This window comes from Lutra lutra, chromosome 1 (genome assembly GCF_902655055.1).
Source record: "Lutra lutra chromosome 1, mLutLut1.2, whole genome shotgun sequence".
Classification (NCBI taxonomy): domain Eukaryota; kingdom Metazoa; phylum Chordata; class Mammalia; order Carnivora; family Mustelidae; genus Lutra; species Lutra lutra.
In genome coordinates this window covers 128,791,449-128,805,265 of record NC_062278.1, presented here as the reverse complement: position 1 = coordinate 128,805,265, position 13,817 = coordinate 128,791,449, and the positions used below count along the sequence as shown (strand labels likewise).

General features: G+C 34.1%; 1 protein-coding gene across 3 annotated transcripts in view; it reads right to left on the bottom strand.

Annotated features, from left to right (window-relative positions):
* The window catches only part of STAG1 (stromal antigen 1), a 452,889-nt gene that overhangs the window by 25,047 nt on the left and 414,025 nt on the right, over nt 1-13,817 (bottom strand). For all 3 annotated transcript variants that reach the window (XM_047736238.1, XM_047736228.1, XM_047736246.1), the window contains 5 exons: nt 12,209-12,301; nt 10,033-10,207; nt 7,333-7,472; nt 4,528-4,629; nt 604-752 (listed from right to left, as the gene is read on the bottom strand). In XM_047736238.1, the coding sequence (XP_047592194.1) occupies nt 604-752; nt 4,528-4,629; nt 7,333-7,472; nt 10,033-10,207; nt 12,209-12,301 (659 nt within the window). The remainder of the gene's footprint in view (nt 1-603; nt 753-4,527; nt 4,630-7,332; nt 7,473-10,032; nt 10,208-12,208; nt 12,302-13,817) is intronic.

The window sequence follows — 13,817 nt, the reverse complement described above, 5'->3', positions numbered from 1 at the left end:
TTCGGAAAGGCAGGATAATCATCACTAAATGTAGTAAAATCTGATAAATTCGAAGCATAAAACAATGTTAATCTGTATGACATATATGCTTAATATTTACAGTATAAAACTCTCTAAGTTGTGAAACAAAGCTAAATTTCTATGTGTATCTTGTAGGGGTAGCACAATACCCTAAGAAGATAACTAGATTGTCAGAAAACTTGGTTCTCAGAGTTGGTCATGGTATCAAGCAGCTGTGTGTCACTCAGTTTTCAGTTATGAAATTCTGCCAGTCAGTTTTCAGTTATGAAGGTTGACCAAATCAGCATTGCACAGTGTTTTTAAACCATGTCTCCTGTAACATCTTCTCACTGACAGACAAGAATATTTTGTGAAACTTTACTTTTTATACTTACAAGTTGAAAAAACGGGCAGTTGGATTATTTTTCAAATTAAAAAGTTCCTCCTAGTTGAGATTCACTACACTACACAATCTCTAAAGTTCTTTTAACTTGAAAATTCAATCATTTATCACTTTAAAAATGGGTCAAATAACAGTCATTTCAGTTAAACTCCAGTAAACCAGATTCTGATTAACAGAAAGTATTTATTTAGCTCACTCACTTGTGAAGTGTGGCAACTGCTTCTCGTGTCTTGATCTGATCCAGTCCAAATGTAAGGGCAAAGCGACGTGCCAATTCTTTAATGCCACTGACGTGGGCAGATGTCCTATCGAGGTTGGGACCTTGCTCTTGAACAAGTTCATTAAACAACTGGTTGAAAGAAAAAAACAGGAAAAAACCTACAGCTAAGAAAAATTTGTTTATCTTATTTATTATTAGAATAGGTAATACAATTTTAAAATATTTAAAAGGCACATGGTAAAATATGTATTTCCTTCCTTCCATTGAACTGTAGCCACATTATTCCCCTTCTCCAAGTCATCTACTAGTACTAATTTCTTGAGCTCATTTTCATGCTAGTTTTGTGATTAAATGAAGACAGGAATTTACTTTTTTTTTTTTTAAAGATTTTATTTATTTATTTGACAGAGAGAAATCACAAGTAGGCAGAGAGGCAGGCAGAGAGAGAGGAGGAAGCAGGCTCCCTGCTGAGCAGAAAGCCCGATGTGGGGCTTGAACCCAGGACCTGGGATCACGACCTGAGCCGAAGGCAGCGGCCCAACCCACTGAGCCACCCAGGCGCCCCAGGAATTTACTTCTTTTTAACAAAAAAATGATATATTTTGGGCTAGGGAAAGGAAACATGTTTATAGATATATATTTGTATTCATAAACATCTATGTGTTCTTTTTGTTGTTTTAATAGGGATGACAATATATTAAATATAGGGTTCAGAACTTTGTTTTTTTCACTTATTATATCTTAGATAAGAACATTAAGTAAAAGAAGACATTTGGATATATGGGGTGATATTTACCACCCAACAACAAAATATACAATAAAGTTCTTAAGCTGGATAGAGGGCTTTTATAAATCACACATACATTACATATGTTGTATCAAAATAACAACCAAATAAACCTGAAATACTAAAGAATATAAAAGCTATCATCATTCTACCACCAAGGTTAGAAACTTAAATTTATCGTACACATCTGTCTTCCCTCTTATTATGAGAAATGAATAGTCCAGGCTTTCATCTAAAGCCACTCCCTCCTTATGTACTAGAGATCTCACTCCACTTTACCTATTTAGCAATTTTGCTCCTACACTTAGCACTCTGTGCTGCATCCTTAACAATAGTTAAGATATATGCATCTTAAAACCCCAAAATATAAAAGCCATTAACTTCTTAACTCAATCTTCTATGCCAGCTATCAATACATTGTTTTGATTCTCCTTTTTGGCAAAGATCCAGAATGGTATTGTTTACATTTATTTTTCTTCACTTCCTCACCCATCTCTCAGTTCACGCTTATCATACCATCCCACTGAAATAGCACTTGTATCACTTCAATAAATTTTGTTGTTCATCTTTTTACTTTTCTTCATCTTCAGCAACACATTGGTTTGAACTACTTACAGTGCCGTAACTAGAAACAGCAGTTCTTCCAAACATTTTTCAAATGTATCCACACGTAATTATTTATAAATTCTTGAACTTCAAAATGTTTTCAGAGATGGCTATACACAATTGCCTTAAATTTTAAAACTTATGCTTAAATACAAATATATCTCTGTGCAAAATTCAAGGAATATAAAAATAAAAGTTCTCCTTCCTCTTTCCCACTGAATATCATTCTTCTCTCCAAAGATAATCAATGTTAAAGTTTCAAGGTTTTCTAGACCAGGTTAGACACATTAATGTATTACATATAGAAAACTTTTAACATAAATGACACTATACTATGTAGTTTGTCCTGAAACTTGCTATTTTTCTTTTTTTCTTTCTCAAGTTTTTATTTAAATTGCAGATAGTTAATGTAGAGTGTAATATTAGTATTAGTTATAGAATTTAGTGATTCATCACGTACCTAAAACATCCAGTGTTCATCACAAGTGCCTTCCTTAATACCCATTACCTGTTTAGCCTATCCCCCTGCCATTTCCCCTCCAGTAACCCTATTTGTTCTCTATTGTTAAGAGTACATTTTCTGGTTTGCCCCACTTTTTTCCTTTTTCTCCCTCTATGTTCATCTTTTTTTCCTTAAATTCCACATATGAGAGCAATCATATGGTATTTGTCTTTTTTTTGACTTATTTCACTTAGCATAATAATCTCTAGCTCCATTTACATCCTTGCAAATGGTAATATTTCATTCTTTTTTAAGCTGAACAATATTCCTCCCACACATCACATATTTATCCATTCATCAGCGATGGATATTTGGGTTCTTTCAATAATTTGACTGTTGATAATAACATTTAATATACAGAATATAAATACTGGGGTACATGTATCCCTTTGAATCAGTGTTTTTGTATCCTTTGGGTGAAATACCTACTAGTACAATTGCTGGATCATAGAGTAGTTCTATTTTTAACTTCTTGAGGAACATCCATATTGTTTTCCAGAGTGGCTGCACCAGTTTGTATTCCCACCAACAGTGTAAGAGGGTGCCCTTTCTCTGAAACTTGCTATTTTTCACTTAATATTTTGTCTTAAAAATCTTTTAGCTACTTCAGACTCGCACACTTTAACCATTCCTCTGCTGATGGGATAATTAGACGATCTTCAATTTTTCAGTATTACAGACTTGCTGCAATAAACATCTTTTACATAAATATCTTTGTGTGTACCTGCATGTACAAACGTAGATACCTAGCAGCAAAAACAGTGACCTTTAAAATATCTTTCTTCAAGAAGGCAACACAATTTCTTTTACAAGGGGCCTTTTTCTCCACAGCTTTATCAATCATTGGTATTAACCATCACTTAAATTCATGCTAATCTGCCCATCAGTGATAAACACTTCTTTGTTTCAATTGGTACTTCATTAATTATTAATGAAATTAAGCCTCTTTTCATATCTTATTGGTTTTTTAGATTTCCTCTTCTGAAAAGTGGCTTTTCATAGCCCTTATCCACTTTTCTATGGGATTTATCTTTGTTACTGATTGTAGGATTTGTTATGTATGGTTGAAAATATTTCCCTGAACCTGTCATTTGTTTAAACTTTGTTTAGGATGCTGGTTGATGTATAAATGTATTTAAGTTTATTTTTTTTTTTTTTTAAGATTTTATTCATTTACTTGACAGAGAGAGATCACAAGTAGGCAGAGAGGCAGACAGAGAGAGAGAGGAGGAAGCAGGCTCCTTGTCGAGCAGAGAGCCTGATGCGGGGCTTGATCCCAGCACCCTGGGATCATGACCTGAGCTGAAGGCAGAGGCTTTAACCCACTGAGCCACCCAGGCGCCCCTGTATTTAAGTTTATATACACATACCTACAGCCCCACTCACCCCCTGAAATCTCAGCATTCAGTAAGCATTTATCAATTCAGAACGCATATATATATATATATATATATAAAACGTGACTTTAAAAAAATATTTTATTTGAGAGTGAGAGAGAGAGAGAGAGAGAGAGCATGAGCTGTGGGAGGGAGAGGGAGAAGCCGACTCCACACTGAGCAGGAAGCCTTACAGGAGACGTGATCCCAGAACACTGGGATCATGACCTGAGCTGAAGACAGCTGCTTAACCAGTTGAGCCACCCAGGTGCCGCCATATGTGACTTATTTTCTTATTTGAGTACTATTCTAGCCCTGTCTTCATTAAATTTTTAAAAAATATATCTTCATATTTTTCTTTTTAAATGATTACTTTTTAAATGTCTGTTTGGCATTTCATCTGGTCCAAGAGTAGATCACCTTAGGATTTCATATATTTGAAATGTGAACTATAAGATTATTTTCTAAAAGAGAAGTCATACAACATGTCTTTGTATCAGAAAGTATGCATACTAATGTACTGATACAGTGACCTAGTTTAAATGAGGAATGATATACCTAGTACATACTTAGCACATAAAAGTTCAATAACATTAATTCTACTCTTTATCTCTTTGCTTTCAGATTTCTTACCTGCTGCAAACTGAGAATGAGGGTCTTGGCACACTGAATTTTATCAATCTGCCTGGTTTTACTCAGTGTTTCCTTAATAATATCACCATAGTCATTGTAATACTGTGAGAAAAAGAGAAAACATAGCTTTAAAGTTACTGAAATTTCATGAGACAAACTGTGGACTGGTAAAAGAAATGGAAAAGGGAGTTTAAGAGAGTTTAATTTCTTCATCTTATAATGAGAGATAAAAGATATTTTCTAAAGATAAAGGAATACACATTTAAAATTATGAAATAACTAATGTTAATTAAAAACTGGAAATTCTAGGAGATGAAGTGACACAGGTAAATGAAATTCCTTATTCTTTGTAATAGACACCACTTAAAAGGTGACAAATCAAGAAACAGAACTTTGGCAGAAACTTCACAGAGAACTAAAACCAAAACAGTTAAAATCACTTACCTCTGGGGAGTGGGCCTAAATAAGGGGGAAGGGAAGATTAGGGTAATAGACCTTTCATTTAGTACTTTTGTACTAGGACATTTCCTGCTCCCCCAACATGTTTATACTTTCCTATTGTAATATAAAGAACAAAAACATTGACTTCTTTAATAATTCAAGTTTTCTGGACACAGGATTTCAAGAATTTTCCTTCTGAGAACCGCTAAATTTAAAACCGCTAAATTTGGATGTTATTTCTAAGCTAATGCCTAAAAACCTATGACCTATGTGAAGAAGTGAGTATTATGAGCATAGCAATTAGAATTTCATGCTTCAATGATATGAGATGAAAAAAAGAGAAAGATATATTAATATACTAAAGTGGTTCAATAAGCAGATCTCCAATGAATTCGTATTTGTAACAGTTACATAGGGAACTGGGGCAAAAAGCCACATAACTGAGGTATTTAAATAAAGAGTAGCAAGTAACTATTAACATATTCTCAAAAAAAATTAAAGCTTAGAACGAGCAAAGGTGCAAAAATTGCTAAGGATGGTAGCATGTTTTGGTTAAGGCTCATTTCATAAAACCAATACGGTACTGTTAAGAGATGAAAAGGAAAAAACCATGGTAGGCTCATATTCATCTATTCAAACTGTGTTTAGACATTACTTTAGGAAGCTGTCTTGGGTTCCTGTCACTAAGTCTCTCTTTCTATTCCATGTTTGCTTTGTAATTGATACAGCTATCACTACAATAATCATGCTGAGGCTTTATAATCTAATGTGAAGAGCTAAGCTTTGAAGCTAGACAAACCTAGAATCAAATTCCAGTTTTTGCTACTTCCAAGAGTTATATGACCTTTTAAAGTTACTTAACTTCTCTGAGCCTTAATTACCTTATCTGTAAATGATGTATTTCCTACCTCAGAGGATTACTTTAATCAACAAACATATGTAAAAGCCTTAGAACAGTGTCTCAAATATAAATGGCACAGAACAGACAACCACTATTACCATGCTACATATTATGCTGGCATTTTAGTTTATTAAACTATAAGCTCCTTAGTATAGAAATCATGTTTTATTTAAATCTCTTGACTATAGCACAGTACTCACACTGCAGTTGTTTAGCAAAATAATTAGTTACTATGTCATAACTAGAATTGGATCATAACTAAACATGGATAAAGACACAAGTGGATCAATGGCACACATAATATTCTGAACATTGGCAAAACAAAACACTATCTCTGACAAGAGAACAAGGTAAAACACACAAACTGAGAAGTATGCCTGTCATAAAGGCTTCTGAGCACTGCTTTTATAGAAGGTCAGAAACACAATGGAGCTTAAGGAAAGCAGAGTAAACAGCAAGAAAGGGGAGTACCTATCAAATCCTGCCATATAAAGAATGAAACCCTTCAAAATCTCCTTACCTCCCTCAGGAAAAAAATCCAGGTATCTCACAGCATATAATTACTAGTGATACCTTCTTTAAATCTTACCTCTGGCTCCATTCTCATAAGCAATCTATGTTGTTACATCAAATTACTTGCATTTCCCCCAAAGAATTCACATTCTTTTGTGTCTCTGTACATCAAGTTCAATCTGCCCCCAAGTCCTCCTGCTACTTCTTCGCTTATTAATTTATGTTTATCATCTTAGTCCAGAAGTCACTACTATGCAGCTTCCATTAACCCTCATATTTCTTTAGAGTTGGGTGTCTGTTTCATGTATTTCCAGGAACCCCTATACATACCATTATATTATACAGTGCAATTGTCTAATTGTTGACAGTTTTCAGCTTTAGACTACTTTAGAGCAAGAATATTATTTATTAAAGATGTATTTATTTGAGAGAGTGCACAAGTAGGGGGAGGGGCAGAGGGAGAGAATCTTTGAGCAGATTCCCTGCCAAGCACAGGGCTTGACCCCAGGACCTAAGAGATCATGACCTGAGCCAAAACTAAGATTTGGACACTTAACCAACTGCACCAAGAGCAGGAATTTAAAAGATATTTGTAACTTTAGTGCCTGGCAGGTAGCATAGTACCCAGCAGGCATACTTACAAAAATGTCTTAAAGAGATGTCATAAGGAAGAGAGATTAGGTTTCTTCCATGTCAATCAAAAGAGTCTATAAATCACATGAAAATAAGGTGTTCTTTCAATAATGTGAGAACTCCTACTTTATGGGGTTAATACAATGGTACAGAGTGACAAAAAGCTTATAATTCTATAAAGGAAAGAAATCTTAAATATCAGAAAAATTATCAATAATACATAGTTACCTGGCAGTTTAGCTTCTGTTATCTTTTCATTTTTCAGTGCAAATTTCTCTGCCACTTAGATAGAGAAAAATAAGACTATGAAACTATACCTTCATGTAGTGTTTAAAGATGTCTGCAGCTGCATGCATGTCAACAATATCATAAATGATAAGTTTGCTGAAGGCAGCAAGTAGATTCCTTCTTTTATGTAAGGCCTCAATTTTATTAGCTTCATCTTCTTCATCACCCTCTACCACAGAAAATAAATTGGTTATGAACTTTGACCCTTTATCCAAGGTAAAACAATGTAGACAATCTGTATAATTAAATACCAACTTATAACTTTATAAATAATATAATTCAATTTTAGGTAAGATAAAAACTATTAATGACACTGATTACTTTAGGGTGCTGTATTTAGTCATATGCTTATTAAATATTTAGTAGTTACCAAGGTTCCTACCTTTAGGAAACTGTCATAGCAAAGATTGGGTAAGATAAGCAAATCATACATAAATTTTTTTCTGATATTTCTGTCATAATACTTCTGTCTGTTTACCTTAAAAATGCCATCTCTTCTCATTTCAATATTTTTTATATCCTATTAGCTATATTTCAACAGAGAAGAAATTTCTGGAAATTTTTAAGACATAGGGAAAAGCCTTTTAGAAAGACATATATAGGGAGAAATGGAAATATATGGAGAGGTTAGGTTTCAGTGCTCATCTTAAAAATGGTAACATTATCAGCATTAAATATATTTTGCAAACTGTTTATGCTCATATACATTTTCTTTTTAAATGTAGGCTCCATGCCCTGTGTGGAGTCCAACATGGGGCTTTAACTCATGATCCTGAGATCAAGACCTACGCTGAAATCAAGAGCCGGACACTTAACTGACTGAGTCACCCAGGCACCTCTACACATACACAATTCTTAAAACAAAGCCTGCTATTGAATACTTTCAAAACAAGTAGTATTTCTTCCTCAATTTTTTAATTCTCAGTCTCCACCGGCTTGTCTTTTTTTTAATCCTAGAAAAAATTTCTTCACAAGGCTCCAGATGTTGACACATTTGTTTTAGGCTCTGTACTGACTCTCTCAGGTTTTTGCCTGCCCTTAGTAAGGAAGTGTTCTTTCTTTTCATATATATATATGTGTATCTATCTATATATGTGTATATATATACACACATATATATCTATATATACACACATACACATATCTGTTTTATATTTATTTTTATTTATATATATGTATAATATATATACACATGTGTGTATATATATATATATATATATTTTTTTTTTTTTTTTCCATGAAAGAACTTACTCAACTTCTCTCTTCCCCTTTTGCTAACTGGTCCTGCTGTGAAGCACCAATGCTTTGAGAAGTTGGAAATCTTTTTGCTTAAGAGAAATAGTAAGTAAATTTTATCTCCTGGGATTAAAATGGACGCTAAACAGAGACTTTATTTTACAATTTAGTATTTACTAAAATGTTCTGTTAAGTAAAAAAAACCTACTTTAACAGCACCAAACAGATCCACAGATCAGATATGCTACAGACCTTAAATCATCTATTTCACAAATAACCTATCACTTATTACAATTATTTATATTGGTCTAATTCTGTTACACATTATCATTATGCAGGCTGAGCAAAATTTTGCCTGGTCAGGGTTTTTTTTTTTTTTAAGATTTTATTTATTTATTTGAGAGAGAGAGACAAAGATAGCAACAGAGATAGTGAGAAGGAGAGGGAGAAGTAGGTTCCCTGTACAGGACTCTATCCCAACCTGAGTGGAGGGCAGAGGCTTAACTGACTGAGCCACTGAGGCACCCTAACTGGTGAGGTTTGTTAACAGTCTTTTAACACTTAGTCTCTTATAGTATAACATTTTGTTAATGTAAGTAATACATGATGACAATTCAGGAATAGAAAGGAACTTGGGGCTTTCCTTTAGAAAAATTGTGAACTTGGACATAGTTCAATTAGAAACACATCCATCCTACATATATATTTTATACATGTGGGAAATGACAAATGTACACATTTATTATAGCAAAATTTATAACAGAAGATTGGTAATGAGCCAAATATCAATAGGAGATGGATAATATAAAATGAGCTATAAACAATGAAATACTTTGTATCTCTTGGCAAAGAATAAAGAAACTCTATATGTAGTGCTAGGGAAAGACCTCTATGGTATTATTCTAAAGGAGGGAGATGTCACTGTGTACATTTTTCTTCTTGTTGGTTTCTGAACTACATGAATGTATTAATTCTTTTTATTTTTATTTTGAGAGAGAGAGAGCATGTGAAAGTGGGAGGAGGGGCAGCTGGGAGAGAGAATCTTAAGTGGGTTCCAGCATGGAGTCCAACTTGCTGCTCCATCTCACGACCCTGGGATCATGACCAGAGCCAAAATCAAGAGTCAAACACTTAGCCAACTGAGTACCCAGGTACTTCATAACTGTTTTAAAAAATCCTACTACTTTTTAGGACTGAATTTGAATTATTTCCTAATATATTTTGGGGTTGGTAAATAAAAGATCAACACTGGGGTGCCTGTGTGGCTCAGTTAATTAATCATCTGCCTTCAGCTCAAGTCAGGATTCCAGGATCCTGGGACTGAGCCCTTTGTCGGACTCTCTGCTAAGTGGGGAGCCTGCTTCTCCCTCTCTCTCCCTCTACGCCTTCTGCCCCATTCATGCTCTCTCTCTCTCACCCTCTCAAATAAATACATAAAGTCTTAAAAAAGAATAAAAAAACATCAATATTGACAAGATAGTAGCTACAAATACCCATGCTCTGGTTCTCCTCGTCTTGGTCAATGAAAACATGATCCATCACAAAACTGAGGAGTTCAGATTGGAGTCCAGTATCTGGATTAAACACCAAAGGCTGAAGGCCTTCCCTGCCACCTGTCATTAACTGGTGGCTAAATATCATCAGAAGATCACAGAGTAACATGAATGCCTGCAATGCAGAGGGAATTCATCAGTAATATATAACTACAGTTACGGATCAATGTTAATGAAAACATACTAAATTAAATGCACTTTAATAACAATACCATGACACAAACTGAATATTTAAATTTAAATTACTTAGTTTTAATTTCCAAACTTAATGAAATTACTTTTCTTCATTAACTAGTCCCATTTAAGACTTTTTCCCCCTAAATATAATCTATTTCTTTTACTTGGCCGTATTAATCCAAAACAATTAAGAGATTTTGACTTAACTTAAAAAAAAAGACTTAAAGCCAACTCTGGAAATATGAAATTAGTATAATAAATTATGATAGAGGTTAGAAATCAACTATATACTGCTTATCTTAACACAAACTGTATTATCCAACAAATTACAATGCAGTACTCTAAACCTTAAAGCTACTACTTAGGATTCTTCTTTAAAAAATTTAATGCAAAAAAACCACAAAAAACAAACAAACCCTAACAATAGATTTAAAATTGAATTTAAGACCATTCACATAAAAATCAGTATCTGAAAGCTTGCCAACAAATTTAATCACATAAGGGAACCTTCAATACATTTCCCTAAAGAGAAAGTATAATAGTTAATGTTGTCAAATTTGTCCTATTTAATGGATAGTATGAAATAATCCTGTGTCAGCAGTTTACTGTAACTGAATGATCTTGTTGTGGGATAACTGAGGCCTCTGGTAACTCAAAACAATTCACTTACCCTCTTCTAAATATTGATTTCTTTGGGAAAACATAATTTTGGTATGCATTTGGCGATGGCTTATATACTTGGCTATCTACCTCCAGCAAGAATCATGGCAGTTCATGCTCTGATTACACAATCATGAATTACATAAATATATTTAGAAAGAGCCACTTGAAAAGGGGAGCATAAAGGGAACCCAGGGGGAAATATATATATTTTTTATTGAGGACACAGTTTTAGGTATCACCAGTGATTATGCAGAAACAATGAATTGGTTTGGTTTAATTTGGTTTAAATGTCCTGAGCCAGGTACTTTTAGACAGCACTGATGGGGTTCAGAAGGTTTAGTGAGTAAGGTTTAGGGAAGACCATCTCTGTTCCCATTTTAAGTTAGGTACTGATAATTTTAATAGACAACTGTGACAACCTACTTGTAAAAAAGGGAGAGCAAAGGGTAATAAGTACTACAGTACTCTTTAACTAGACTAACTAGATATTTTCTAGTCCAACATTATGATTATAAAAATAAAACCAGTATGGAAAAAAGGACCTGTTTTATATAGGTACTTTTCTATAGTACTAGTATATAGTACTTTTAGGTAAGTACCTAAATAAAGTACCTATTCCCAATAGAATAGTAGAAATAAATAGTTTACAAAATCACCTCATGGAAATGTTATTGCCTTGGACTATGCTGCCCCAACCCAAGGAGTGAGGACAGTCTGTTGAACCAATGTGATATACCCACTTGCACCCCTACTATTCAGGGACTATGCAGGGACTCAAGGATTCCTTGCCCTAAGAAAACTGATTCTGCTACAAAAGGCTGCACTGGCTCCTCCCTAGGCATATCACCTGTGTGCATACTCCTAGGTCCCAGGACGGATGTTTGAGGCTATAACACTGACAAGAGTTTGGACATATGGGCTGGAGTGTTTACACACGTGTGTGTTAAAAGTTCTTCCTGGTGTGATAAGAAGAGGTTGGACCACAGGCCAGCTCTCCAACCCTCCCAGTTTTAGGAAAGAATTCTTAGGAATCAGGAATTATGGAACCAGGTCATTATGGCAGTGTATTTGTCTAGGTAAAAGACCTGTAACAAGTTAGTTAGCTTGCTCTGTTATATTATATATTCAGATATCTGTACTCTTGTCCCACATTCCATAAATGTTGAGGATTGATCTGTATGCTAAGAACTGCCATAAAAAATTACCTCAGAATCTCATTGTTCTTCAATGTATTTAGTAATTTTTTATTGAGAGCTCTTAACTGATAATTTCTTACCTGTTCCTTCACTGGAGTATTAACATTAGATAGGCATTGCTGGCAAACAGCCAAGAAGGATTTCACTGTTTTCCTCAATACCAACAAATCCTCCTATAAGACACATTCAAATTTGTAAACATGAATTAAAATATCATAGAACACTAATGCAAAAGAAAAAATAAATGGAAAATAGACAACTGGCTTATTGTTAAGGAAATTCATAAAACCAAACTTACTTTTGAGAACCAAATTATATAGTTATTTCCTAGTTATCCTAATGGAAGGGGCAGCAAAACTGGTAATCCCAAACACTCAATTCTATTTAGCTATGGAATGCTCAGTATGATTTCCTCCAATATATTTTCCTTTATAAATTTGGTTTACTTGGGTTGATATTATTAATCTTCCTAAATAAATGCTTGTTGGTAATAAGGTGAGGGAGCACAGCAGCACACCGAAAAAGATCAATTAAGCAACAAATATGTACTGAATTTCTGCCATATTCTCAGCACTCTGTAAAATGTCAAGGGAAGAAAAATAATTTTAAGACTGTGTCTATGCCCTCAAAGAGTTAACATCCTAGCAAGGAATTAGGCCAATCAGAGTAAACAAGTGTTCAAATTTTTTTGTAATAACTCTAACTGTAGCAGAGAGAGCTGAGCTGGAGGGACCTTCAGAATAGGATAGCCTTTTTAAAATTGAGTGAACAGGATTTAATTAGATGGCCACATAACATTCATTGTGAAACATCTGAAAAGTATAAAAGGAAATTTAAATTTATCAAGCACCTAAATGTGTCAGGTACTGGTTTGAGGGCATACTGCTACATAATTTAGTATTTATATCGATCAGAAGTAGTCATTATTAGCAAGGGTCTGAAACCATTACTGTCTGACATCAGAGGTCATATTCTCACTAATGAGGAAGACACATGAAGATAATTCAGTATTACACTGATATTTAAGATAGTACTGAAGAGTTATCAAATTAGCAAAGGCTGACGATGTAGAAATCACTTTTAAAAAGTACTTTATTAAAGTTCTTGAAGCTACTTTTTTTTTTTTTTTTTTTTTTTTTTTTTTAACAGATGACAACACTTATTCCTTTCTGGGATCTTCACATCCCAAATAAAGATAAACTTAAAAAAGTATGCACATTTCCTTTTACTAACACCAGTGTAGTATTTGGAAGAAAGAATAAGCTCATTTTGTGCAGAACAGTAAAAACACTGTCTTGAAAACTTTATTGTTCCTGCAGATGAACATCTAATAACCAAAACTCAACATTCTTTGACCTTCTCTAATTTCAAAGATTAATTATACATTAGGGGAAATAGACAAGAGAACAGGCAGCTGCAACAGAATGTAAGGAGTACTATGTGGGAAAGCTTAATCCAGAGTCAAAAGTAGTCACAGAAGAGTTCCCAAAAAGATAACATGTAAGTTGAGTTTTGAACAGCTAAAAATTATCTAGCTATAGGAAAAGGTACCCAGAGGGCACGAAATGTTCAAAAGCCTGATCTTGCTTTTGAGAGACTGTTAACTTACTGCACCTGGGGCACAAATAGGGAGGAGAGAGCAAGAGAGAAAGCTGAAAAGGAAAACAGGATACATTTCCATTTAAATGG